The sequence below is a fragment of the Lasiodiplodia theobromae genome (assembly GCF_012971845.1).
Source record: "Lasiodiplodia theobromae strain AM2As chromosome Unknown scaffold_4, whole genome shotgun sequence".
NCBI lineage: Eukaryota > Fungi > Ascomycota > Dothideomycetes > Botryosphaeriales > Botryosphaeriaceae > Lasiodiplodia > Lasiodiplodia theobromae.
The window spans coordinates 391,652-418,552 of NW_023336530.1; the positions used below are offsets into that span (position 1 = coordinate 391,652).

Below are 26,901 nucleotides of genomic sequence, written 5' to 3' on the forward strand. Positions count from 1 at the left end.
GCATCTAGGCGGTCAGTCCGGCCTATACCAAACACTACTAGATGGTTTTCTCTCTCTTCCCGTTTCCTTATCATGTGACAGATATCTTGTAAGCACAAAGACACAAATCTCTCAACTTTTATGAGAGACCCTGTGAGCAACTGGATCATCGAAAAATACGCTTTAGGTCTGTATAGACGTATACTTTATCTCCTGCATTAGTAGATTCCTCTACTGCCTTTCCATAATTTTGCCGGTAGAAACTTAAGAGAGTCCTCAGACGCGTGAACATGGTATTTCCGTGCCAATGCAGATGTCATAGGAAGCATAATGTCGGTTCGCTCGTTATTGCAACGAAGCCAAGGAGTTAAATCTATTGTCCGAATGCCCTTGTCGGCATGGAAAGTGCACATTCATATCCGGAAGGCCGCTTCAACTGCCCGTCCTCTGTTGAAATAATGAACGAATCAATATCATACGTAGGGTACACGTTTTTTTTCTGAGTCAGGGCGAAAGTTATTATTAAACTAATTCCAAGACAAAGGGATAAAAAAAAAACTTGTTGGTTTCTAAGTTTTCACGTTTAGTAGTACAAATGATTATCAATTGTAAAGGGCAGTCCAAGCGTTGTGCATGGAAAAAGATGGCGTAATATAACTAGGCAGACGAGAGGTCCGGCCCGGCCGGCTGCGTTGCCATACTCAGCAAAGCGGCCTCGTAAGGCTGAAGCTGGATCGCTACCTGTGCAGGCGCTGGTGATGCAGAAAGGCACTTCCGCGGTTGTGGCCGCGAAGTGGTTGCGGCCTCATGACAGATCGGGCGCGGGGCTTTGTTAGACCGCTGTCCTGTGCGCGTCAGCTGCCCGACCTCACAACCTCAAGCTGCCAAGCTGCAAGCACGCCCGCCTCCACACCCCAGCTCCGATCGCTGGCCATCTGCGTCTTCGACCGACCTCTCCTAGCCTCCGCAGCTCCAGATACCCTCGAACCTCTCCATTTTCTCCATCTGCAACCATGGCGCCCGCCCCGGTCGATCCCCGCATGATGTCGGTCAAGCCTAGGATACGCTACAACACCATCGGCGGTGTCAACGGTCCATTGGTTATTCTCGAGAATGTCCGTTGCCATCATCTTATACTTTGTCGGGAGCTTCAGCTCATACGTGGGAAACACAGGTCAAGTTCCCGAGGTACAACGAGATCGTCTCTCTGACGCTGCCGGATGGCACTGAGCGGTCTGGTCAGGTTCTGGAAGCTAGAGGTAGGACACAAGCCCACGCGAAGGAAGAATTTTGGCTGACCTCTCGCGCCTACAGGCAACCGCGCCGTCGTCCAGGTATGCAGCAAGAACCTGCTCGTCAACCTGCAGAGCTAACAAAGTGAAGGTCTTCGAGGGCACGTCTGGCATCGATGTCAAGAAGGTAGACACATCTTTTGGTTCCCCTGCAGGGTATCGCGACTGATAAGCGCAGACCAAAGTCGAGTTCTCCGGACACAGCTTGAAGCTCGGTGTCTCCGAGGACATGCTGGGTCGTATCTTCGATGGTTCGGGTCGCGCCATCGACAAGGGCCCTAAGGTGCTGGCAGAGGACTACCTTGACATCAACGGCAGTCCCATCAACCCGTACTCTCGTGTATGTGCTTCCGTAATGGTGGTTCGTGAAGCGCGTCGCTGATCAGAAGAAAGGTCTACCCCGAAGAGATGATTTCGACCGGTATCTCCGCCATCGACACCATGAACTCGATTGCCCGTGGCCAGAAGATTCCCATTTTCTCCGCCGCCGGTCTTCCGCACAACGAAATCGCCGCGCAGATTTGCAGACAGGCTAGTTTGGTCAAGCCGACGAAGGGCATCCACGATGACCACGAGGACAACTTCTCCATTGTTTTCGGTGCTATGGGTGTGAACTTGGAGACCAGCCGTTTCTTCACCCGTGACTTCGAGGAGAACGGCAGTATGGAGCGTGTCACGCTCTTCCTGAACTTGGCTAACGACCCTACGTAAGTATCGTCCCGGGTGCCACTGCGCGAATACCACTGACCGAAGACAGTATCGAGCGTATTATCACGCCTCGTCTGGCTCTTACCACCGCCGAGTACTACGCCTACCAGCTCGAGAAGCACGTCCTGGTCATCTTGACCGATCTCTCCTCATACTGTGATGCGCTGCGTGAGGTTTCGGCTGCCCGTGAAGAAGTGCCTGGTCGTCGTGGTTACCCTGGTTACATGTACACGGATTTGTCCACCATCTACGAGCGCGCTGGTCGTGTCGAGGGCAGGAACGGTTCCATCACCCAGATTCCTATTCTGACCATGCCCAACGATGGTTAGTGCACCGCAGCGTCGAACTTGAGCTCAGTACTGACAATACGCCTTCTAGATATCACTCACCCCATTCCCGATCTGACTGGCTACATTACCGAGGGTCAAATTTTCGTTGACCGTCAACTAGACAACAAGGGTATCTACCCGCCGATCAACGTCCTGCCCTCCCTTTCGCGTCTCATGAAGTCTGCTATTGGCGAGAAGCGCACCCGCAAGGACCACGGTGATGTTTCCAACCAGCTGTACGCTAAGTACGCCATTGGTCGTGATGCTGCGGCCATGAAGGCTGTCGTCGGTGAGGAAGCTCTGTCGTCTGAGGATAAGCTGTCCCTCGAGTTCCTTGACAAGTTCGAGAGAACTTTCATCGCTCAGTCGCCCTACGAGTCGCGCACCATCTTCGAGTCTCTCGATCTCGCCTGGTCGCTGCTCCGTATCTTCCCCAAGGATCTGCTCAACCGTATCCCTGCCAAGGTTCTTGACCAGTACTACCAGCGCCGCGCGGAAGAGAGGAAGCAGCGCCGTGGCAACAAGGACACCAGGGATAACGAGGCTGAAGCCGAGGAGCAGCAGCAACCGCAGCAGCAGGAGGGCAACCTGGTCGATGTGTAGATACGGAGAACTGCAATCGCCAGGTGTGACCGCCAGCAAACAATTTGACGTGTAGATTACGGAGGGTTTATGCATTTCCTTTTCTTGTCTGACCAGAGCGGTGATTATCGCTTTAACGAATGTTGATATTTGATAGAAGTTAACAAAACATTGCATCATTGCATTTCACTCCTGGTGCAAAACCGTGCCCTGAATAGTATCACGAAGAGAGCATTGACGTCATTTATCTGCTGCTTTCCATATTTTGGCAGCGTTTAAAAATGATCTCACCAATGGGACATCACACATCCGAAACCGGTGAAGATATTGAAAGCTCCAATTCTACGCTTCTGAACGGAGAAAAGGGATGCATTGCGGCAAACAAGATCTCTCAGCTACGTTCAGAACCTAGCTAAATAGGTATACAAGATGGGGTCGTCCTTTCTTATATCTCTTCGATAATCGAGCCCATTTTGCGATATCGGAGAGCGGGGGAGTTAATGCGCGTGCAGAGGAGAGATATTATTTACAGCTGGTCGTTGAGGAGCTTGTTCATGCGGGCCAGCTTGGCAGAGACGCTGAGGTCGATGGTCCTGTCGCCGATCTCGACGATGAGACCGCCACGGATGTCGGGGTTAACCTACACATTTGGATCAGTCTCGAATGGGTAGAGATGAGATGGTTCAGTTGCGGGGCATCTACGCACCTTGGGGACGACCTTGAGCTTCTTGCCCTGGGCGTAGGGGGACTTGGAGACGGCGGCCTCGAGGCGGTTGAGGACCTTGTTGTCGAGCGGCTGCAAGCCCAAGTCAGCCATTGCATCTACTGGAATCACTCCCGGATATGTGTACCTGAGCGCTGGTGACGTTGAGCTCGATCTCGCCGCGGTAAGCGCTCATGAGCTGAGCGAACTTCTCAGTGACGGGCTGGAGCACACCGAGCCTGTTGTTCTCGGCGAGAGTCTCGAGGAAGTTCTTGACGACGCCCTCCTTGTCCGCGGTGCCGACGATCTTGGTCAGCTCGGCGACGATCTGCTTCTTGTCGGACTCGGTCAGGGTCGGGGCCGACAGGACCTCGGCGAGCTTCGCGTCCTTCTTGAAGACGTTGGCCAGGTTCTCGAGGGCCTTAGAGACGGGCTCGAGGGTGGAGGTCTTGGCGGCGGCGGTGTACTGTTGGTTTTGCGACGATGGCCCGTCAGCGAACTGCAATATTCGTGCCCCTCTGCTCTACGCCGATGGTCGTGCCGCGATTTTCCTGCATTCCCTCAACCGCCTCCACCAGGCCAATTCGTGGCCGGTCCATCTCGGGGAGCGGCCAATTCCTCGCAATTGCTTCGGGTGGGGCGCGGGAGACGTACCAGAGCGCTGGCGTAGGTGCCATCAACGCCGTACAGGGCGACGGGCGGCTTGACGGACTTGGTGTCGGCAGCTTGGGCGTAGCTCCTCGTAGCGACGACGCGAGGAGCGACGGCAGGACGCGCGACGCGGGGAGCGGCGGTGCGCGCAGCGCGAGAAAGTGCCCGGGCGGAGAACATGATGGCGGACCTGCGGAGCGGAGATGGGGTCGGTTGGGGTTGGCGGTGGTTTGCTGCTGTTCGCAAGGACTCCGATGGAGGTGCGAATGCCGGCGAAAAGGCTGATGACTTAGCAATGCCCGGCCTTGGCGTGCGGGCGCCAAAATGTCGCCCGGCTCAACCCGCACAACTCTTCATGCAACACCCACAACATGTCGCCCACAGATGCATCATGTGATTGCGCTCGTGCTGCCGTCGTCCTGACCACAACACAATGGAGTAGCAGCACGTGAATTACTCAACGGTACCGTTTCCGCACCGGAGAGATTCACGGGACTTTATCAGCCTGATGCCCTTGATCAGGCATCTGGCACAATAGGCAAAATCAAAAGACTCATATCATCATTAAACGTGTGCTAGGCACGAGCGACAGCATAACCAGCCGACCATCAGTTTACAGCTTTTACACCCTCCTGCGCCGATGTCTGGCATCACCCAAGCAACGGATCATCATCTCATCTAACCTAGTTCTGGAACCTCTATTTCTTCTCTTCGAACGGCGTCTCGTAAGGACGCTCTGCCTGAGGCGTAATGCGCGCAAGATGGCGTCGGTGGCCATCATCCCAGTCCAGGATCGCGGTGTGAGTAGTGACACGGTTGTCCCAAACGACGACAGTGCCAGGCTCCCACTTGAGGCGAGCCTGGAAGTCGGCGCCAGCAGCAACATGGTCGAAAAGGAACTTCAGCAGCAGGTCGCTCTCCTCCTTCTTCAGGCCAACGATGCGACGCGTGAACTGTGCGTTCACGTAAAGAGCCTTCTCGCCCGTGACAGGGTGCGTCCGGACGAGAGGATGTTCGTGGGCAACAGGCGTACGGCGAACGACACCTCCACGAGCGGCGCTGGCCTCGGCTTGCTCAAAGCCAGAGTGAATAGCCTTGAGGCCATGCAACCTCTTCTGGAACTCAGGAGACAGACGGTTGTATGCTTCCACCATGCTTGCAAAGAGAGTGTCACCTCCAGCCTCAGGTCCATCCAAGACGTACAGGAAAGTTGTACCGGGAGGCTGTGCCTCGAAAGTCACGTCAGAGTGCCAGGTGATGGAATTCGTCCTCTCCTGGAAGAAGTCTCTGGCAGTGGTCTCGTCGGCACCGCGGTGCACAAGATGAATCTCCGGGTATCCCTCGGGGGCACCGCTCGAGACGTGGATGTGGTGCCTTCCAAAGTAGCCGCCGAAGTCCAATGCCTCCTGGATCGGCAAGTCGGCAAGGTCCTGGTCACGGAACGCTAACCTACTGTCAGCTCACACGTCTGGATACATGGCGGTAGGATCTCTTACCGACTGCCTTCCTTTGAGCAACGAAGAGCGCCAGCTCATCCTTGCCCTTATCGGAAAGCTTGCTCAGTTGCACACCGGTGACTTCAGAGCCAATCTTCGGTGCCAAGGGCCTGTGCTTGCCAGTGGCGAAGAGGTGCGGGAATGAAGGGTCAGCGTCTTTGCCGTGCTCGTAGTGCTCGAATGGCTCAAGAGGCGGATAGCTGTCGACGATTAGCAGACTTCAAAAGCGCGTGCGTATCGCTTACGTCTTGGGGCTCCATGTTGGCAGATAGTGGGGGTATTTGGCAGGCGCATGCTTCCCGCTCCCCTGCTCCTCGTTTTCTTTCTGGTACGACTTCGGGCCATAGTTGAAAGCGACCTTGTAATCCAGCGGCCCCCGGACGGGAGCCGGAGGAAGCACCGGTTGTTGCTGTTCAACGGCGACAGGAGCCATACTGGAGATCTGCAGATGTGAGGTCAAGGTAAGCTTTTCCCGTCAGTTCTCGATGGGTTGGTGTCCAAAACCACGGGTCTCGGTGTGAGGGGCCTCAGCAGCTTAAGTATATGGCGCAGCCAAGGCATGGCAAGAGGGGCAACACCAATCGCCGACCTCGAAAGCGGGGTGGCTTTGGGCCTCTCATGAGATCCTTCGTTGTCGAAGCAATGATTTGAGGCAGGACCCAGCCGCTACTTCCAATCAGGCGAATTTGCGATCGCACCATGCCGACGGGCTTGCCGTCATGAAGGCCTTTCGACTGGCCGCGTGCGATATCGTCGTGACGAATGAGCTTATCCCCGGTAATGTATCGTTGGCCTGGCGGGGAATGCCATGCATACCCGCGTTGCTGACTGTCCGATCATCTTGCCCTGCATGGCCGGTTTTGATGATGCTGACTAGCATAGATGAACCAATCAACTACGCGAAGCAATCCGCCAAACGCAATAGATTACCCGATAATCCTTTTCGGTATTATTGCGGTGGGGTATCCTTGTATCTGAAACCTTGTTCCAGGCTTGTGGTTGGTCGGCGTCGGACGCAGGGCGCTGCATACGCAGCGGATTCGTGGTGTTGCACGCCAGCTACTGGCCAAATCACGCAATTCGCTGGACTTTGCGCTGCTATCGCCTGAACATCCTCCCTAGTCGGGTCGCTCGAAACACAGATCGCCGAGTGCGCTCAAGCTCACCATGGCCCATTCTTCTGACGTGCTCCGCGTTACGACGCACATTGGCTGGGGATACTTGGGCTGGAGCTCCCGCCCCGGCCTGCACATCCGCTTCCCGCCCGGCCTGTCTCCTTCTAGCCGCCTTCAACTTTCCTTTGTTCCTTTCTTTGGTCGGCCTCTCCCATATCTGCCGAACTCGCCATCATGGGCTTCTCGAAGGGCAGGCGCCAGCACCGCCGCCAGCCTTCTTGGCTGCGGATTGCCACCACGAGCAACAGCCCGTACCTGGGTGGTCCGAGCGAACAGTCGCCCTGGTCGTCGACGCAGTACACATTCGCTGCCGCTGAAGCGAGCGCCTTTGAGGACATGGCGTCGCCCAGCACGATCGATGAGATTGGCTACGCGAAGAAGAATGACTCTTGGATTGAGGAAGGCCCAGCAAATACGGTGAAATCCGACCCCACATTTGCTACTTCGGGACTGGACAAATATTATCGGCCTGTGGACGGCTACGAGGGCATGCATCGGTACGATCCGGACTTTGAGTGGGAGCCCGAAGAGGAAAGGCGGGTCGTGCGAAAGGTATGTCTCCTACTGCCCGGATCTGGGATGGCGCCAAAAGATTGGCATCTTGCATGGCGGAGCAAGGTGCACTGAGCGTCAGCACATGTGTGCGTAAAGGTCAGAATACTCCATGGCGTGCTCTAGTCACTGTACTGGTTGTTGCTTTGGTTTGCTCTTGCTTTAAGGACCTGACCTTCTGGTGCATCTTGCTTCGCAATGCAAGATGGAAGTATATTGAAGCGAAATGGATGAATATTTCACGATCTGTCCCACTGATGTTTGCAGATCGATAAACGAATCTGCGCGTGGGTGTGTGTCATGTTTTTCGCCCTGCAACTGGACCGAGGGAACATTGCCCAAGCTCTCTCAGACAACATGCTCGACGATCTGGGCCTGTCGACCAACGACTACAACTACGGCCAAACCATCTTTTATGTCAGCTTTCTCCTCGCAGAGCTGCCCTCTCAGCTCGTCTCCAAATGGATGGGCCCAGACAATTGGATTCCCATCCAGATGGTCTCTTGGAGCTTCATAGCCAGCATGCAAGCCTTCATCACCGGCCGCAAATCATTTTTCCTCACGCGTTGTCTCCTCGGCGCTCTCGAAGGCGGCTTCATTCCCGAGCAAGTCCTCTATCTCAGCTACTGGTACACCAGCTCCGAGATGCCAACCCGCCTCTCCTGGTTCTGGGTGTCCTCCAAAGCCACCGACATCTCCTCCGCCTTCATCGCCTACGTACTGCTCCGCCTGCGCGGCTTCTTCGGCGTCGCCGGCTGGCAGTGGCTCTTCTTCCTCGAAGGCCTGCTCACCGGCGCTATCGGCGTCTTCTCGTGGTACTACCTGCCGTCCGGGCCGACGCAGACGGCGAGCGCCTTCCGCGGCGAGGACGGCTGGTTCACGGCGCGGCAGGAGAAGATCATGGTCAACCGGGTGCTGCGCGACGACCCGTCCAAGGGCGACATGCACAACCGGCAGCCCATCACGCCGGCCATGCTGTGGGAGTGCCTGGCCGACTGGCACATGTGGCCGCTGTACCTGCTGGGCCTGACGGCTTTCGTGCCCCAGTACCCCATGACGGCGTACCTGACGCTGCAGCTGCGGAGCATCGGCTTCGACACGTTCGACACAAATCTGCTCGTCGTGCCGCCCATGTGCCTGTACGTCATCCAGCTGCTCTTTTGGACTTGGCTCTCTGAAAAGATCAACGAACGCTTCTTGCTGGCGACAGTGGGCCAGCTGTGGAGCTTCCCGCTTCTTCTTGGTTTGATTGCGCTGCCGCTGGCTGCGCCGGCGGGGCTACGGTATATGCTCATCGCGCTTCTGGTCGGATTCCCTTATGTACATGCGGTAAGTGTCGGCTTTCTGGCAGGATTTGGGGCTCTGGCTGATTTCTTGATGCAGATCTTGGTGGCTATAACAAGCCGAAATGCGGGCACAGTCAGAACGCGGACCGTGGCATCGGCACTGTATAACATGTGCGTTCAAGCGGACAATATCATCGGATCGAACGTGAGTACAATGTCTTCTTTCCGTGCCCTTCACTTAGATCGACGGATGGAATGCAAAGAACAGCTGGCTGACATTCCGACTTTTAGATTTACCGCGATGATGACAAGCCTCTGTACCTCCATGGTAACAAGGTCCTGATATTCTTCTGCATCTTCAATGTCCTACTCTTCGTAGGCACAAAATTCTTCTACGTGACAATTAACCGGTAAGCCACCCGGAAGTCTCCAGCCTTTCCTGCTGCGGTCAAGCTAATGAAGATTTGTAGTCGTCGTGAAGCGAAGTGGAATGCCATGAGCCACGACGAAAAAGAGATATATCTTGCCACCACTCGAGATAAGGGAAACAAGCGCTTGGATTTCCGTTTCGCGCATTGAGTACCTCTGCATATTTTCTTTGTAGGCAGCATCATCATCGAGTTTGTTTTCCTTTCGTCAGGTATTCGAGCATGAACACCAAGTGTCTCCGTGACTATAGAGTTATTACGTGATGCTGATACAAAAAGCAACTAACGAGAGGTTAGCAACATCCTGTCCACAGGTAGTCCACGTTACTTACGCTCTCTTTCCAGCTCGGCTTTTATTACGGGTGAGGTTGTTAGCAAAAAATGGCAATGATGTCGATATCCACTCAACTTCTGTTCAAATTCTCGAGTCCTGCCCAACTCTTATCAAATAGCGTCGCCACAACAAACACATTTTGCTTTCACACTGCACGTTCTTGTTTTTGTCCTGCGAGCGTTGCGAATGGCAGCAGAGGAGAAAAGTAAGTTGCAACGACGGTTCCGTGCGGACCGCTACTGGCTCGGCTTCTTTTTCCCGGAGTCCCATATTCTCTCATCGCCCTATCTTCCTTTTCACATGCGCAAATACTTCCCTCCTCCAGTCAACCGCAGCTCTTGCACCTTCCGGAGATCATCTCCCGCAGTTTGTATCCGTGCTCTCCACATATCACACCACCAACCTCGCCATATGGTCAGTGCTTTTCCATTGAACCGTCGAGGAAACTACCTCCCGCAACGCTCGGAGCCCCAATTTCGAAGAAAAAGAAAAAAGAGTGCGGAATCTGGTTCCAAGAAGTCGGGAAACTCTTTTTCGGCCCTTAAGCTTTACAGCACAAAGCAACAGAGCGAAGGATTAGGAAAGAAAAGCCCGAAGTTGCTGTTGACTCCCAAAGCTAGATAGCAATGCCCTTTCGAGATATCAAGAGGCGTCATCACATGGCAGCGGTCCGTTCGTCCGCGACGATCCGCTAACATCCGTGGTGTGGTTGGGCCTCATTGACCTGACTTCAACACCTGACGCTACTATATGTCACATGGGAAGGCTCAGAGTGTAATAGTCTCTAAGCAATTCCGGAGAACCCGCAAGTGCATTATTGTGGAGAAATTCAGTCAATCTTTAACAGGTTACCTCATCGCTATTCCAACATCAAAGGGACCGAAAGAACAAGAAGAATCGAGCCTCAAAAGTGTTTCTACAACTCAGGTTTTGAGTATTGGTTTGTTGAATGGGACGTCTGCCTCCTTGCCAACCAGTTGGCTTGCTTTTGATCCATAATCCGTTACCATCAACTTCATGAAATCGTGAAATGGAATGTGCAGGATGGAAAAATAATAAGAAAAGCGCCGCATTATGATATCCCCATTACCGTGGAAGGTCGTGTTTCCATACCACATCAATCATGCGTCATGAACGTCGTCATCCTCTGCTATGAGTCGGAAATATGCAAATGAAAGTGAGGAACGCCATTGAACAAACGACAGGGTACCACCCGCAGTCTCGCAAAGCTCCACCGCTGTAAAATGCATGAATATGAAGCGAGGATTTGCCTTCGACTTGCGTTTTTTGGGCCATGTCCAAACACCAATCGATCAGCAGGATTAATGCCAACTCAACTTGTAGTGCCAAACTCATCCTTCATTCTTCACGAAAGCTTACTCCCAATCTCTCCATTCTCTCTGAATCTTCTCCAACTCTTCTTTGACCCTTTCGGGATCCAGACCCTGGCCTACGCTACCGCTGCCGTACGAGTAGCCCAGCTCACGCTCACGCATCGTCTCCTCCAAAAGGCGCCTCAGGGATCTTTGCTGGTTGTTCAGATCACGCTGCATTTTCCTCCGCTCACGGACCTTGCGCGCTAGATAGACGGCGTCGTCGTCTTGAACGGCGCGCGCCCAAACCCGGCGCATGCGCGGGCTGTACAGCTGACACGAGTTGCCTTCGCCGGTCACGAGCTCCGCTTCGCTTGGGACGAATCCCAATGTCCGCGTGACCTCATCGGCTAGTCTGGACCCCCGCTTCACGTCCGGGTACACCACATCTTCATAGCATTCCTCGCAAACGGTGAACTCAGGGAGGCCTGGGTGGGTGTGCCAAAGGCTACCGAGGAGGACCTTGTCGCGTGAGCATTCTCGCTTCCACGCGTGCTGATTTGCAAGCTCTATGAATCGGGAGAAATCCGGAGTGCCGCTGCGGGACATTAACGCTCGTTCATGGATGTCGAGCAGCAGATCGAGGTATTGTGCAAAGCGCTTGCTCTTTGTCCTGAAGGAGCACAACCGTGTTGATGAGGAGTCGATGAGCTGGAAATATCCACGGAGTGTTGGCATAAGGGCTTCGAGGTACAACAGATCCCGCTCGCATATTTGAAGGTTGGGAATAAAGTCACTGCCTCTCTTGTTGAGTAGACCATACCACGGCCGCACATCCTCATGCTCACCGGGGCAAGGATCTTCGGTAGCAGTAATTGAGGTCAATGAAAAGACCAGGTCCAAGTCTCTTCGCTTCTCTTTCAACGTCATCAACCAGGCCAGTCGGTACCATGGAGAACTAAAGTGACATTTCTTCGCGATGTCCGTTGGAGGTGCCTTCACGAAGTACTTCCGGAAAAGGGAGTGGCCGATGAAATGTTCGAGACAGTCAGGACAAATGTCGAATGACGGTGCGCTGTCCAGAGTATACCAGTCTACGAACTCCGTAGAGTACGTCGGTCGCGGGCACGGCGGTAAAGGTAGGTCTGGCATCTCCGGGACTATTTCTCTCTGCAGCTCCTTTCCACGAGTAGACGCTGGCGTTGTGTGCAGGTCGGTACGCTCTTTCTGCACGCTGCTCTCTGAATAAGAGCGGCGCAAGGGTGATCTAGCAGCGTCAACTTCCTCTCGCACGTGGCTCGGTATTGGCATGGCCGCTGGGCCACGCGGGAAATCAGAAATAGTCCTTTTGGGACTTCGTGGGCTCTCGGGGATGAACTGATAGCTGTGTTCTTCTGGCATCATCAACGTTGGGCTGTCGTCCACAGGATATGGTAACGATGTCGTCGACTTTGAAGCTGGATGGCGGGCTGGCGAAGGAGACTGTATATCGATCCTCGGAGGGGCCCCCTTCAAATAAGGGTCGGTCTCATCGGCTAAGGTCGACTCGTAACGACTTTGTCGAGATACAGGCCTCGACCGCTCTCTTGGCGAATTGGTAATTGGAAACGTGGATACGCGCTCGGGGCGACCGCTGTTGATCTCGATGCGCGGAGATGGTGAGCGCAGGTTCTGATCATCTGGACGAGGGGAACCGGCCCGTGAGTTCACAGATCCTGGACGGGAGTTAGGATCACTGCGAACCCTCGTGTCTACATCTTGAGGCCGGAGCCTTGGGGATCGAGGAGGTGATGGTGGAAGCTTGTTTTCTCTCATTCTTGGCGAGGCTGGCCTGGATGGGAGCTTGGAGGATTTGGAGCTTTGCTGGCCTTCTTCTGCACTTCCATACAGAGTTTCTGCTGTTGTCCGACGAGACAGCCTCGGTCTACCCCATGGCAGGTCACCAAAAAATTGGGACGAGGGAGTGTTCGCGGCTGATGACCCTGAGCCTTTGGGAGTCGAGCGCGGTGTCGCCGTGGACGGCGAAGAGGGACCATGCACAGGGGCTGAAGACCTCGAAGGCGGACGGTCTTTCAAAGGATCACGTTCTCGTGGAACGCCTCGAATGTCCTCTTTCAGGTCAGAAGGGTTGTACGAATAAGGGGATGACAGACGCTCTCGAATTGGTTCAGAGTCGAGCGCAGGATGCTTTAGGTTATCATTTCTCGACTCCGCAGGGGTGTAGGAATAAGGGGACGGCAAGCGGTCTCGCCCAGTAGCGGAAGGGGTCAAAGGAGTTCTGACGTCCTCTTTCTTCAGGTCGGCAGGGGCGTAAGAGTAGGGTGACGCAACACGCTCGGACGGGGAATTTAGGTCATGTATGGAAGTGCGAAGGTCATCTTTCTTCAACTCGGCTGGACTGAACGAGTACCGTGTCGATCTCCGACGTGTCCGCAGCTTGAGTGACTCGTCTGCAGATACGTCTGAGCCGTCGGATATACCATTCTCACGTCGTGGATCAGCAGGGAACAGCGATTCTGTTTGCAGTGGAGCAGGCCGAGACTTGACGTGGTCTGCATTTCCATTCCTGTCGGACCTTGCTCCGGGCACCCTGCCAAAGGTGGCTGGGGTTGCCGCAGACTTGGGTGAAAGGTATGAGTCGCTGGAGGACTCGTTCTTGGTGTCAACAGGCGTGCGGCTGTAGGAATAGGGCGAGCGTGAACGTGCGGTGTTGACGGGTGGATCGTGCAGATCGGTATGCAAGGGCGGTGCCCTATGACGATCCGCGTGTTGGTGCATGCTTCCTCGAGTCCGAACGTCGTCAAAACGCTTCTCTGCATCATCATCATCATCATCGCCAGCACCCGGCACGAGCACGAAACGACGCTCTGGGTTGAAGCGCCACATCTCCTCCTCCACCTCGACCATTATGGGGTCTTGATCAATGCAGCCGCGGTTGGGGGCCTCGTCCCCTCGCTTCCCGCCCTCCAAGACATGATTCACCTCTTTCGCAAGAGCTACTTCGAGATCCTCGACAGTGGGGCATGGCGGCCACGATGCTCGACGGCGCCGTTCGATGCGGTACGAGGCCGTTGGAGGCGGGGTGGGCGGGTAGCAGTCGCGGTTGCGCAGGTCGTAGGCGGCATAGGCGTAGGTGTAGCCATCGGCGTAACGATCGTCGTAGTCGGCGGCGCGCAGTTGGTCTGGAGCGTAGTACGCAGAGTAGTCGGTGCGACGGCGATCGTAGGGATAGTCGTGGTGGCCCTTCACATGCTCGTAGTCGCGCGACCGTGAGGTGTTCGGTTCGTAGCGGCTCGAGTAGCGGGGCCGGCTGTCGTAGTCGCGGTATGCCATGCACGGCGATGGCTCTGGGCTGGCGGGAGAAAGGGGAAGCAGAGCAGATGACAAGGGAGGGCTGGTCGGGCTTTAAGGCGGACGACGCAGCATAACCAGGCGGAGGCAGTCACGCAACGCCATGCGAGTTTGGGAGGGTGTGTGGTGGGGGATGATGGGCGGGCGCACGCTGACGCATGGCGCTGCAAGAAGCGGTCCGAGTGGAGCGCCCGCTTGCCTGGTCAGGGTCTTGAGGCGTGCGGAGCGGCAACGTTTGGAGCACAACCAGGGCTCGCCCGCCACTGGGAGCCTTGCCGTCACCGCACCTCCGCCTCTTCTCCAGAGCTAGCAGCGAGCCGCAAAGGGGCGTGTGCCAATCGCCGCCTGCCCTCCTCGCCACGCGCGTGGGCGCCTATTTTGGGCGCAGAGTCGCCCGACCCGTCCGAATACGGCCTCAGTCATCCCAGTGGCGTCAATAGCGAGGCCGTCCTATCGTGAGATTCGCCCAAGAGCCGCATGTTCTCCTGCGCACACCCGCGTTGCGCGTGCCGTCCCCAGTGCTCGAGCGGCGCCACGTCCGTCTGCATCGCAGCTCAACTGTGTAATGTACATTGCACGGCACCGGCATGGAGCACTTATGCGCGCTGCCCGACTTCCCACTTTTCCGCCCGCCTATCCTGAGCCCCGCTCTGTCTTGGATCCTAGAACATGCAGAAAGGCCTACATACCATCAGTCACAAAGCGTCTGTATACATGCAAGGGTCATCCCGTCCTCCTGCAGCGCCCGTCGGGAGCGCCAGCCGGTCCGCAGGCGTCATCGGCTGTCGCCGCCGTGCTTGCTCATCCATCACGTCGAGAAAAGCAGTGCGCCCTCGACAATAATACTGAGCAAAGAGCCTCTGCGTCGCTGTGCAGGTGACGTGGCGGCTGACCCGAAAAGCAAACATCGTATGCCCCCGGGCCTCACCGGTCAGTCCCCATGGTGGCGTTCTTATGCCGCTACCAAGGGTGAGGCTTCCCGCTGTCAGCGACTGTCACTTGGGACGCTGTCTGGGGCTTGTGACCACTCACCATGTTCTCCCACGTCCAGAACGTGCCACTGTGCTGGATGCCTTTGCTTTGTATGACATCGATCATTCCCGCGACAGACACCTCGGGGCTGATTTGGCCGTTGATGGGCCAAGGCAGATCGAGGTTGGACATGTCCCTAGGTAGGTAAGCCTCCAAAAAAGCTTCCAGGCACCTGCAAGTCTTACGTTGCCACCTCCCCCGGATGAATCGCCAGAATGATGGTGTCATCATCCTTCCGTTTCAACTCCGCGGCCATGTGCTTTGGCTTTGTGTCAGCAACAAAGGAACAAAGGGGGCGACTGTGCTTATGAATAGGACTTCATACCCGGAGCATCTGGTTGAGAGCGCACTTGGAAGCGGCGTAGGCAGCAAACCTGCGGGTGCGTCAGCCCGGGTATAACGTTAGCAGAGCTCTTGGCAATACCCATCCTCCATCTCTCGAAAGTTGATGGCCGAACCCGAGTCGCTGGACATGAAGACAATGGTGCCAATCGGTATGTTGGTCTGGAGCAACTTCTGTGCGGTGATGATCGGGCCAATGGTGTTGGTATGGAGATGGAAGGCGAACTCGTCGAATGATCTGGACTGCTCGTCAGAGACATGCATACGCTTTCCCGGTGCACTAACAGTTCAGTGGCCCTCTGTGAAAGGCATTGTCAGTGTATGCACAACCGCGCGAGTGATACAGAGGAGGCATTAGGCTCACGTTCGGGTATCGCAAGACACCGGCATTGATTACGACATAGTCTATCTTGAGGTTGGGGATGGCGGCGAGCTGGTTCACGAAGTTCTGTTCACTGATCAACTGACACTTCTCTCCGACGGCGCAGAAACGACAAGTCGTACTTCGATGCTGGCTTCCGACAATATGTCACAGACGAACATCTGGCAGCGGCCATGGTCGTTTCCCGAATGGCCCCAGAGTGCTGACGCGTGTTCGGCATACGGCTGCCGTACCGTCGCAATGATCTTTTCGCCGCGGGCTATCAGCTGGCGGACGAACTCGAGACCGATGCCTCTGCTGGCACCCACGACGACCCAGGTGGTGGTTTCCTGGTCGCAGTAGAGCGCATCGGGGATTTGGTTCATGTTGGTTGCAGGGCCGACAGAAAGTTTGGCGAGTGCGGCACACGTTGGCGGGACACTACCTGCATGCTAGTGGAAAGTGGGCGGTGATAGGCAAGGCCAGCCAGATAGGAGGGGAGTCCTGCACCTGAAACTGACCGGCTCCTGATCGCGGGGCCGCTAGGAGCGATTGAACAATGGGAAAGGTGGACTGGCAAAATAGAGGGCAGAATACGATGTCTGTCCCCTCGTCGATCTGGCAGCGCGGCCAAGCCCGCCCAAACCGGGCACCCGCAGAGCTGGCGACAGGGAAGCTGCAGTAGCTATATGTGCATCATCGCCGCTTGTCCTGTTCCCCAGCGCTGCGTATCGCGAGCGGCTTAAGCGTGCAGGTCCAGACTCGGGCGCTGCAGCGTCGAGTGCGGACTGTGCACGCCGTCATGATTCCCGGTGACCTACGTCAGTCAGCTGTGCGGGCCTGGACGCGGTAGCGAGGAATTTCGCACATGACCTCAGCGCTGGCTGCCGATGATGCCGCACCGTAATCCGGGTACCAGAGCGGGCTTCCAGCCGGCAGTCGGACGGGACTCCTGGAGCCGTTACGAGATGCAGGACAGCCAATCGGTGTTTCCTCGGCGGCTGTGGCTTGGCAGCCAAAAGCTCGCCGTTTACAACTGATTGGTTTAGGAGATTATTTCAGGCTGACAAACAGAAACTCAGAGCATTTACCTATTAGGTGCTCTACGTTACTGCGAACAATCGCCGACCGAGGACGCTGGGGCGCCTCCAATCAGCCACACCGCCACCGGCTTTGCCGCTCGCCCGTGTTCTCCCGACCCGACCCTAAAAATCATCTTCGCTTTGATTGGCTGGCTGCACGCGGCTGACCTGGGCTAAAGACGAATCTCTTCCGTCACCAACGACTTTTTCTTCTCTCCTTCTCCTTCCTCAGCGCAATTCATCAACCTTCTCTGCGACTCCGACAGACCACGTCGACTTTCAATTCCTCTTCTCTCCACACGCTAAACACCTAACCTTCCGTCAAAATGGGTTTCGAGGCCGGTACGCGCGCGACTCTCCCTGTCTCCTTTCACCCACGGCTCCCAACGCGACGCAACGGTGGCTTCTTCCCCGGCTTGGAAGCATCTGTCACACCTGGCGATGGGTATATGGGCTGGTGCTCGCCGCCCTGAAGCTCTTTGACGGGGCGCGCAGCTTTGCGCCTGCGTCACGCCGGTTGACCGCTTCCGCAACTGAGGTCTCCGTCTTCGTCGCGCTGAAGCGCATCCCAATTCTCTCCTCGACAGCCCAATCTCATCAGCCGTACACACGCTGACAGCTTTTCACAGGTGATGCTAAGAAGGGTGCCAACCTCTTCAAGGTACGTTGCCGCCGACAGGACTCGTCGCCGGGAAACCGGTTTTGCTAGCGCGCGCAGGAGCCCGTCCTAACAACCTTCACAGACCCGTTGCGCTCAGTGCCACACCCTGAAGGCCGACGAGGCCAACAAGGTCGGCCCCAAGCTTCACGGCCTCTTCGGCCGCAAGTCCGGCCAGGTCGAGGGCTTCTCCTACACCGACGCCAACAAGCAGAAGGGCGTCACGTGGGACGAGAACTCTCTGGTACGTCTCCACCGTGTGCTGGAATACGCTGCATCAGTCTGCGGCGCCGGCGTTGCGCGAGCTTGTGTCTAACCGTCCCCTACAGTTCGACTACCTCGAGAACCCCAAGAAGTACATCCCGGGTACCAAGATGGCCTTCGGTGGTCTCAAGAAGCCCAAGGACCGCAACGACCTGATCACCTTCCTCAAGGACGAGACCGCATAGATGACCTAACCTACGATACCTCCACGACTTCTACCTTCTTCGTTTGCCCTCTTATCATGTACCATCAAGACATAGACGTACGATGGGCGGGTTCCGTTGGTGGTGTTCCTCCTTTGTGCTTGTATAATAAATGGCTTTGCGTATGCTAGACATTAGACCGTTTTCCCAGTGGGTCATTGTCCGGCGATACCAACGAAATGATTCATTCTCCACTTCCGACTTCGGGCTCCTCATCCGCGACTTGAACGCTTGCTGTGCTGATCTGTTTACACTTTTCGCGATCTTTCTTTAGGGCTGGCACACGTCACTTCGCTTGCAATGCGCGCGCACTAAACTTTTCCATCTGCACAGGGGCACGTCATACCGCACCAATGGGCTCGGGACGAAGCGAGAACTTCAAGTGAACGCCGACCATCAAACTTCCACTGATCCCTTCGTTCGGCGAATACTACAGCTGCCACACAGTGGCGACAGGACGGACACGCTCGCATTCCGAGAGGCGAACAGCAGCGAACGGCCAGCTCTAATCCTCACTCATCACGACCCCCTGTCGGCGTTGGCGGCCCAAGGCTTCCCAGCTCGTTCCGTCCTCCGCGCTGTTTTCGAGCGGAGCAGCTCCGCCGCCAACGGGCCGAACAAAGGAGCAAATACTGGCGCGAACGCTTCACAGCTCCGCTGGCCGCCGACAGATCCGATCGCAATCCATCGCCCGCTCACCAATTGCAATGGTGCCGAAGTGACTGCCTTTTCTCCCCCCTTCTTACGGCACAGAATACGATACACGGGCAATCGAGCGATGCGGTCCTACGGATGTCACGCCACCGGCGCTGACAACCAGAAGGAGCGCGTGTTGGCGACGAAAAGTGCGCCAAAGCTCCCGGAGATCGCGTCCGTGCCCCCACGTCTGCGCTGTCATGAGGCGGAAACAAGAGCGGAAATTTTGGGGGCCCATGACGCGTGCGGCGGCTGTCAGTAGAACATGGTAGACTCCCTTCGTTTTCATGTGTTGTTTCGCGCTTGGGTATCTAATTGTATAGCATGCGCCGCATGCCTGTCCTTTTTGGAGACTCCACTGTTCCATTTCTGCTTCCATCCTGTGCCATTTGTGTCGTGCAATACACCATTCTTCGGACCGCACGGTGGGATGACCGGCCTCCGAAAGGCATCCAGCTCGTGTGGAACGCTTCCAATGAGAAGTGGTATCTCTACGACGAAGATTTCGCACCATCATGCTGGTGTGCCCGACCTGCTCTTCCGCGATGCAGGACTGTTGCTATCCCTGTCCCTCTTATTGCTACCGCTCCCTGAACGCGAGCCAGACGTCTGTTGTTGCTGTTGCGGCGGCGGAGGCGGCGTGGCGTCTTCCCATTCAGCTTCCGAGTCGTCGCTATCGAAGCCGGCGACAATTTTTTCGAAGTGAAGGCGAGTCTGCGGCAGAGACTGTTGGAAGGAGAGCAGATAACAATTAGCGGACCAACTTGTCATTGTGGAAACACCAATGCCTTCTCCAATATCAGAGACGGGGTGTTTGTGCTACGAGCTCGAGCTGCAAAGGCAATTAATTTGCCCGGCACCTCGAACCCCGGAAGATGCATCCATTCGTCCGCGCAAGCCGCACACCCACCCTCACAGCCTAGTGTCCGAGTGGTATTCCGTACGGGTGACACGAAAAGGAAGGGGGGGAGGAAGAAGTAGCTAGCGTACCTCATTCCGCGCGACCGAGTGCCAGATCAGCATCTCGTTGCTTTCCAGTATCCGCGCCGCGTTGTACCGCCGCTCGCGCTCCTCGAACGTCTCATCACGCGCCAGCGCCGCGCGCTGTTGTTGTTGTTGCCTCATGCTGCTGCTTGTGCCGCCGCCGCCACCACCGCCGCGATGAGGTGCCGCGCTGTGGATATGTGCGGGTCGGTTGCGTGCTTGTCGGTCTTGCTGGAGTGGGGTGTACGGTTGGTGATGGTGGTGATGGGAGGACATGGCGACGTGATGGCGCGTTATTTTTTCGGTGGTGGAGGAACACCCGTGCTAGGAACGTTGCAGATTCGTCTCGGGGAAGATGTGATGGATGAGTGATTGTAGCTCGAAGAGCTAGATGGTAACGCAGCGAGAGGTGAGGACCGAGGCTCCCAGGCGATACGAGCGGGGAATGCGAGTTGGAAGGCAGTTTTGGTGAGAAAAAGTGACAAGTCGGCTACTGCCTGTGTGACTTTTGAGTGTGATCAGCTCACATCTTGTGTTCACGTCAGCGAGTCGACGGCTTTTGGTGGGACAGCAGAGAGGCTAGAGACACGGCCTTGGATAGCTACAGGTCGACAATGGGGCTGGCGTCAGCCAATCCGCTGTTCGGCTGTGACGTGCTGCCCCGCGGGCCGCCCCGCACCGCATCTCGTTAAAGATTTTCTTCCTGTACCTACGCATTCACGGGCACGATGAAATGACAAAGGGTGGGTAATCATCAATTTCATCCAATTCTATCTATCATGGATCATGCTTTTTGGTCATCCTCTAACTATGGGTATACATCTACAAGTTGGCAAGAGGATCGTAGCCCTCGGGCTCGGACCTGTCGGGGAACCTCAGGTTGACACCGAAGGCGGGATAGACGAATCTGGTGACGCCCTTGACCTTGTGGATGTTCTCCAGAGCCTGCAGGTCCTCGGCGCTGAACTGGACAATGTTCTTGTTCTCGTCTATCCGGGAGGGGGTGACGGACTTGGCGAGGACGGAGCTTCCACGCGCGACTGGGATAAAACCGTCAGTTTACCCGGGCTCATTGGTGGAAAAAGCAGCTGCGTCTCGGGGTCAAACTCACCGTGGTAGCTCAGCAGAATGTTGCCAGGACCGACGTTGTACTTCTTGGCAAGCTCCTGGACACCCTCCTCCTTGAACAGAGGGCTGCCAGTGCTGCCGAGCGGGCTGTAGGCGGTAATGTGGATGCCCTTGGCCTTGCAGAAATCAACGATCTCCTGCTGGGGCAGGTACGGGTGGTTCTCGATCTGGTTGGCCGCGGGGACGATCTTGGCCACCTTGAGGAGAGCCTCCAGGAAGGGAACGGAGAAGTTGGCGACGCCAATGGCCTTAGCCTTGCCCTTAGCCGGCAGCTCCTCAAGCAGCTTCCAGGTCTGAAGGAACGACCACGACTTGTCCAGGTCACGGGAACCGTCAGGAAGCTTGGGAATTGTGGGGTGGTTGCCTACGCCGCTTGTCAGCTGGTGCGCTTCGTGGGAAGCTTGTTGCGCTACACACCCTTGGGGTTCATAGGCACCGGCCAGTCTGTGGATCATTCAATTAGTCTCGGTCTTCAAGCCGGAGTAAGCATTGGGGAGAACTCACGCATCAGGTACAGGTCGACGTAGTCAAGACCCAGGCGCCTCAAGCTCTCGTCGAGGTTCTCCTCGACGCGCGAGTGGAAGGTGCACCACAGCTTGGTGGTGATGAAGACGTCCTCGCGCTTCACGATGCCGGCGGCGAAGGCCTCCTTGAGCGCCTCACCGACCTCGCCCTCATTGCCGTACATGTAGGCGCAGTCGATGTGACGGTAGCCCGACTTCAGCGCGTGAGTGACGGCAGCCTTGACCTGGCCGGGCTCGGACTGCCAGGTGCCCAGGCCAAGGGCGGGGATGGTGGCGCCGGTGTTGAGGGGGAGAGGAGTGTTCATGGTGGGCTTGGGGTCGAGGATGCTGGAGGGAGTAGACTTGAGGATGAAGTTGCAGAGAGACGGGTTCATGGCAGAAGAGACGGCGTGCGCGCTGTTTTTACTCTCAGGCGCGAAGTCAACAGCTGTCGCGCCCGCGCACCCCACCTCTCCGCGCGAATGCAGTCAAACGCCGATGACGCCACAGGCACAGCGGGGCAATGGCCGGTCTTCGGCAGTCGGTGTTTCTATCGGCGAGCCGAGCACGTGCGCCCGTCCGGGGTCGAAGCAGCCGCAACGCCAGCAGCGCAGGGCGAAGTGCCGTTGTGAGCGAGGAAAAGGTCACTTCCGGCGCGGCTAGCCCGATGTCTCTGCCGCACCGCCAGGCTTCCCCCGCGGGCAGCGCCTGAGGCTCGCGCTGCCGTCGCCTCAAGGGCGCTGAGCCACAGAGGCCGTTACCGGCAGTTGAGGCGTGGGCACGCGTGCGGGTAGGCCGAAGCGGGTTCCTTCTCTCGAGGCTCTCTCACGTGGGCGGCGATGGGTAATCGAGGGCTTCCAGAAGACGTCGGCGCCAAGCACGATCTCCGGGGCAAGTTCTCCGCGCTAGCGAAAAGTGGTTTCCGACGCTCTCCTTCCCCGCTGACATCAACAGCTTGCCTTTTTCAGAGCGTGTAACCTGATCCTCAGGCCTGCCGGGGCAAACTTGCCTCTGCTAGGCCTGGGGTGGAGCTGCAGACCGCTGCCGTGTGGGGAGTGCGAGATGAGCCTACCACAGCGCGAGCGTTTCTCCTGCCGTCAGATTGTGGGGAGCGAGCTCTGCGGAGAGGGCCTGCTGGGAACTTAGTTTCCAGCACGCCTCTCGTCATGGATTCCGGGGACGCCCTGGCCCAGGCCCTCCGCCCTCTTCCATTGCCTCTTCTGTGTGTCTGAGTAAAGTCCTGGTGTAGTTTGATATTTAACCACGTCCGCCACGACCCCCTTCTCCCGTCATCACTCACCAAGTCTCTTCATCACTACAAAGTTTCTTCCTTACTTCGCATTCATCCAAAGATACCCACTGCTGTAGCAGCACATTCACAATGGCCCCCATCGCCATCGACAACGCCGCCCCCGCCGCTGTCCCTGCCAAGGGCCAGGACGGCATCAACACGGAGCGCGATGGTCTTGCTCTCGAGGAGCTCTCCGACAACATCGACGCCGTCAACGTTCTCAAGGATACGTTGAAGAAGCAGGGCATGACCCAGGAGGAGGTCGACATCTACGCTCAGTCCAAGTTCGACGCCGAGAAGGACAAGACCCAGTTCCGCCAGTACGAGGAGGCGTGCGACCGCGTGAAGAACTTCTATCGCGAGCAGCACGAGAAGCAGACCGTTGCCTACAACCTCAAGGCCCGCAACGACTTCCACTCCAAGACCCGTGCTGAGATGACCGTCTGGGAGGCCATCGAGAAGCTCAACACCCTCATCGACGAGTCCGACCCCGACACCTCGCTCTCCCAGATCGAGCATCTTCTCCAGACCGCCGAGGCCATCCGCCGCGATGGCAAGCCTCGCTGGATGCAGCTGACTGGCCTGATCCACGACCTTGGCAAGCTTCTCTTCTTCTTCGACGCCCAGGGCCAGTGGGACGTTGTCGGTGACACTTTCCCCGTCGGCTGCAACTTCGACAAGCGCATCATCTACCCCGACACCTTCAAGGGCAACCCCGACTACGGTCACGAGATCTACGGCCAGGAGTACGGCATCTACACCCCTGGCTGCGGTCTTGACAACGTCATGCTCTCCTGGGGCCACGACGAGTACCTCTACCACATCGCCAAGGAGCAGTCCACCATCCCCGACGAGGGTCTCGCCATGATCCGCTACCACTCCTTCTACCCCTGGCACAAGGAGGGCGCCTACCACTGGATGATGAACGAGAAGGACAAGAAGATGCTCGAGGCCGTCAAGGCTTTCAACCCCTACGACCTCTACTCCAAGAGCGACGACATGCCCAAGGCTGAGGAGCTCAAGGTATGTTCCATCACTTCACAGGAATCCGTTAAGACAGACACTAACAGACTTTGTAGGACTACTACCAGGAGCTCATCGACGAGTACTTCCCCAACAAGGTCATCAGGTGGTAGATGCGGTGCAATCTTGAGACACGACAGTCACGGCACTTGAGCGAATCTTTCTTATTTAATATTTGGCGTTTTGGGATGAAATCGACAGACATGAGTACCCGCTGCAAAAACACTTCAAGCAGCCAATTGTGATAGAATCGCACAATGAACAAATTGGGCGCCAAAAAAAGGCGCCCGTCCTCTTCAAACCTGATGCGCTTTTGCTGTGAAATCTTTGTGACGTGATGGATAGTAGCCGTTTCCAGTTGGCTCAAATCCTTCCCGCGTCCGTCGATCTTCACTTTTGAATGTACCAAATACTACATGCCATCGAGGTTGGCATCTGTGTCGGTCCTGAGGGTGTAACCTTAACGCAAATGAGTCGTGATACCCGGTCCTTAGCACCGCTAGCCGCGGACTCCATCCATTTCTCAGCCGCTCATCAGGCGCCTGACCCCGCCTTCTGGCTGAACACGTCTCCTACGCCCGCTTGTACCTCTCTCTGCATGCAGCAGTCCTCCCTCCCGCCATGAAACGTGTCACAAAGCACCCCGGAATCCGCACTCCGCACTAAGACGTGATTACTGCTGCTGGCTGCAACACCAACCGCCAGAGAGCATAGGTAGAAACGCCCGCATAAAGCATGAAATTCCTGTCGTGTCACGCACGTACGGATGGCACATGTGAAGAAGACGCGCAAATTTGCGTCTCCCGTTCGCAATCCATCATCCGCGCGCCGTCCGTGGTCTTCCGAAGCCGTGGGCAAGCGGTGGTCGTCGCTCCGTCCAGTTTCCCCAGTTTCCCCACCGCAGCAACAAGCCCGGCCCAGCCCCACCCTGCATGTCACCCACCGAAGAATAGCAGAAGGCCCACAAGGGCCTCATCAACAAGCAGGAGCTATCCGTTGCATCACAGTGCCCTGCACGGTTACGTCAGCAAGCGTCCGGGTTTCACTACTGTGATGCAAACAACAACAATTGCCTTTTCAACATTTTGCCACCACCACCACAGCCCTCTTCCCCGCCACCGAGCCTCGGCGAGCATACATCGTGAATAGCTCAAATACCCCGAAAATTCGCCTATTCGTCATAGCATCTGGGCCTGTCTCAAAAAGCTCGGGGCTTGACTCGGAGATAGAGAGAGGGGACGGTGGCCAAGCGGAATCTGGGTTCCGGCCAGGGTGTCAGATCGAGCTTGCGCAAGCCAAGACCCATCGTCCTAGGCTCGTGTCCAATCGATCTTCTTCACTTGCTAATGCCGGTGGCGCAGGGTCGATGTGCCGAATGAGATTTGCGATTTGATGTATGTGGGGTCTGGAAGAGTCCTGCGCGCCCTGCGGAAGGCAATAATAGAGACCCTCGTCGGGTGTGTGGCTGGCGGGACGGGATGAATACGATGAGGCGGGAGTAGGCGAGAATTGCCCTTTTCGGACGCGGAGACGGTTTGGGCGACCATACTACTACGTATGAATTTGAGCAAGTCGATCTGAACCGAGAAGAGACGAAAGCGGCAAAATTGATCGAACGGAAGAGCTGCTTGCGAGTTAGCGTCCTAAGGAATGTGGTGCCTAATGGAAAAGATTCCTTGATGAGGAAACGGAAACGGTTACCCCACAAGGAGATCTGTCTCAGCAAGACTTACCCCAGATTCCGGAGAAGATAGAACCGAGATGTCTAGTAAAGAGAGCTTCGCCACCGACACGTGATAGCGCGCTTGCTTTGAAACACGTCTGATGCAGGACATCAAGGTAGAAAGAGGAAAAGGATAAAATGCCGATGATTGGCTGAAGACTTGGGGAGCTGAATCAAAGAAAATTATGATGGAAATTATCTATGCGAACTCCAACGCATGCCGAACTCTTAATAGTAATCTATTCCTCCTCTTTTTGATGACTTAATCCTACCTCTCAATGTCCCTCCTCTTCTTTACCTGCCCATCCAACCACCATCGACGGTCAACACCTCACCGCCAACGTATCCTGCTGCCCTTGATGCCAGGAACACCACGGCACCCTTGAAATCCTCGGGGCTTCCCCAGCGGCCCGCCGGAATGCGCTGCAAAATGCTGTCGGCGCGGTTCTTGTCGTTGATCAGCGCGGTGTTCATCTCCGTCGCAATGTACCCCGGAGCGATGGCGTTGACGGCGATGCCCTTGCTAGACCACTCGTTGCTCAGCGCCTTGGTCAGCTGCGCCACGCCACCCTTGCTGGCGGCGTAGGCGGGCACGGTGATGCCGCCCTGGAAGGAGAGGAGCGAGGCGACGTTGATGATGGCGCCGCGGCGGCCGGTCGAGTCGGCTTCGCGGGCGAGCATGTGAGCGCCGACGTCGCGGCAGAGGGTGAAGACGGTGTTCAGGTTGACCTGCAGCACTGCGTCCCAGTCCTCGTCCGGGAACTGGTGTGCCGGGTGCCTCTTCTGGATGCCGGCGCAGTTGAGGAGGATGTCGATCTTGTGGCCGTCGCCGGTGATCTTGGGGGTGAGGGCTGCGACGGACTTCGCGTCGCTCAGGTCTGCGGTGTAGATGGTGGCTTTCCGGCCAAGGGCCTCGATCTGAGACTTGGTCGCCGTGTTGGACGTGTCACGCTGGAAGACGTTAGTCAATGTGTCGTGGAGGAGCTGCCCGATTCAGATGCATACCTGGATGAGGAGGAGGTCGGCGCCAGCTTCAGCCAATGCCACAGCCATGGCCTGACCAATGCCCCGGGTGCCGCCCGTGACGAGCGCCGTCTGGCCCTCAAGGGAGAAGAGCTGTTGCACAGAGGTCATGGTGGAGGGCGGAGAAGAGGAGGATGGCGGGGCAGTTGTGGAGGAAAGTTGAGGAGAAAGTTGCTGGTGAAGCTTGCTCAAGCGTTGCTGGGCCATGCGGACAATATGAAGAATTCGGGAAAGCTTAGAGGAATAGGGCCGGGCCTCGGAGAAGGTTTGCCATAACGCAAGCAAGCTAGCTGCCTTTCAACCTCTGGCATGACGCGCGGGGCAGCCGGAGCTTGCGTGGGGCAGGCGGCGCGGGGCCTCGGCCTTTGAGTCAGTAGCCGACGCGGATTCTTTTCCCGCCTCCACACGT

At 56.5% G+C, this 26,901-nt stretch overlaps 11 protein-coding genes across 11 annotated transcripts; 4 read left to right on the plus strand and 7 right to left on the minus strand.

Annotated features, from left to right (window-relative positions):
• Positions 1-992: 992 nt before the first annotated feature.
• LTHEOB_1535 (Vacuolar ATP synthase subunit b) lies at positions 993-2,911 on the plus strand (the record flags this gene model as incomplete). The annotated part of the gene is made up of 8 exons (XM_035510247.1): positions 993-1,094; positions 1,154-1,238; positions 1,294-1,313; positions 1,363-1,398; positions 1,450-1,611; positions 1,665-1,978; positions 2,029-2,303; positions 2,358-2,911. 8 exons carry the CDS (start codon positions 993-995, stop codon positions 2,909-2,911), a joined length of 1,548 nt encoding a protein of 515 aa, XP_035366045.1.
• A 505-nt stretch (positions 2,912-3,416) lies between these two features.
• On the minus strand, positions 3,417-4,424 carry LTHEOB_1536 (ATP synthase subunit 5; the record flags this gene model as incomplete). Its single annotated transcript, XM_035510248.1, has 4 exons — positions 3,417-3,530; positions 3,597-3,686; positions 3,742-4,092; positions 4,248-4,424. 4 exons carry the CDS (start codon positions 4,422-4,424, stop codon positions 3,417-3,419), a joined length of 732 nt encoding a protein of 243 aa, XP_035366046.1.
• Positions 4,425-4,942: 518 nt separating this feature from the next.
• Positions 4,943-6,173, minus strand: LTHEOB_1537 (Taurine catabolism dioxygenase TauD/TfdA; the record flags this gene model as incomplete). The annotated part of the gene is made up of 3 exons (XM_035510249.1): positions 4,943-5,688; positions 5,741-5,940; positions 5,986-6,173. The coding sequence occupies 3 exons, from the start codon at positions 6,171-6,173 to the stop codon at positions 4,943-4,945; spliced, it is 1,134 nt and encodes a 377-aa protein (XP_035366047.1).
• Positions 6,174-7,089: 916 nt separating this feature from the next.
• Positions 7,090-9,332, plus strand: LTHEOB_1538 (Phthalate transporter; the record flags this gene model as incomplete). Its single annotated transcript, XM_035510250.1, has 5 exons — positions 7,090-7,467; positions 7,735-8,796; positions 8,851-8,958; positions 9,045-9,163; positions 9,224-9,332. 5 exons carry the CDS (start codon positions 7,090-7,092, stop codon positions 9,330-9,332), a joined length of 1,776 nt encoding a protein of 591 aa, XP_035366048.1.
• A 1,559-nt stretch (positions 9,333-10,891) lies between these two features.
• On the minus strand, positions 10,892-14,161 carry LTHEOB_1539 (Ser arg-related nuclear matrix protein; the record flags this gene model as incomplete). The annotated part of the gene is made up of 2 exons (XM_035510251.1): positions 10,892-12,543; positions 12,913-14,161. 2 exons carry the CDS (start codon positions 14,159-14,161, stop codon positions 10,892-10,894), a joined length of 2,901 nt encoding a protein of 966 aa, XP_035366049.1.
• Positions 14,162-15,103: 942 nt separating this feature from the next.
• Positions 15,104-16,300, minus strand: LTHEOB_1540 (Short-chain dehydrogenase/reductase SDR; the record flags this gene model as incomplete). The annotated part of the gene is made up of 8 exons (XM_035510253.1): positions 15,104-15,139; positions 15,212-15,347; positions 15,397-15,470; positions 15,537-15,585; positions 15,636-15,791; positions 15,839-15,852; positions 15,918-16,001; positions 16,058-16,300. 8 exons carry the CDS (start codon positions 16,298-16,300, stop codon positions 15,104-15,106), a joined length of 792 nt encoding a protein of 263 aa, XP_035366050.1.
• Positions 16,301-17,322: 1,022 nt separating this feature from the next.
• LTHEOB_1541 (Cytochrome c protein) lies at positions 17,323-18,103 on the plus strand (the record flags this gene model as incomplete). Its single annotated transcript, XM_035510254.1, has 4 exons — positions 17,323-17,338; positions 17,626-17,657; positions 17,740-17,898; positions 17,984-18,103. 4 exons carry the CDS (start codon positions 17,323-17,325, stop codon positions 18,101-18,103), a joined length of 327 nt encoding a protein of 108 aa, XP_035366051.1.
• A 1,227-nt stretch (positions 18,104-19,330) lies between these two features.
• LTHEOB_1542 (uncharacterized protein) lies at positions 19,331-20,077 on the minus strand (the record flags this gene model as incomplete). The annotated part of the gene is made up of 2 exons (XM_035510255.1): positions 19,331-19,543; positions 19,808-20,077. 2 exons carry the CDS (start codon positions 20,075-20,077, stop codon positions 19,331-19,333), a joined length of 483 nt encoding a protein of 160 aa, XP_035366052.1.
• Positions 20,078-20,623: 546 nt separating this feature from the next.
• LTHEOB_1543 (Aldo keto reductase) lies at positions 20,624-21,827 on the minus strand (the record flags this gene model as incomplete). The annotated part of the gene is made up of 4 exons (XM_035510256.1): positions 20,624-20,841; positions 20,913-21,293; positions 21,347-21,373; positions 21,434-21,827. 4 exons carry the CDS (start codon positions 21,825-21,827, stop codon positions 20,624-20,626), a joined length of 1,020 nt encoding a protein of 339 aa, XP_035366053.1.
• Positions 21,828-22,813: 986 nt separating this feature from the next.
• On the plus strand, positions 22,814-23,859 carry LTHEOB_1544 (Inositol oxygenase; the record flags this gene model as incomplete). Its single annotated transcript, XM_035510257.1, has 2 exons — positions 22,814-23,746; positions 23,803-23,859. 2 exons carry the CDS (start codon positions 22,814-22,816, stop codon positions 23,857-23,859), a joined length of 990 nt encoding a protein of 329 aa, XP_035366054.1.
• Positions 23,860-25,763: 1,904 nt separating this feature from the next.
• Positions 25,764-26,603, minus strand: LTHEOB_1545 (2-deoxy-d-gluconate 3-dehydrogenase; the record flags this gene model as incomplete). Its single annotated transcript, XM_035510258.1, has 2 exons — positions 25,764-26,420; positions 26,475-26,603. The coding sequence occupies 2 exons, from the start codon at positions 26,601-26,603 to the stop codon at positions 25,764-25,766; spliced, it is 786 nt and encodes a 261-aa protein (XP_035366055.1).
• Positions 26,604-26,901: the final 298 nt, after the last annotated feature.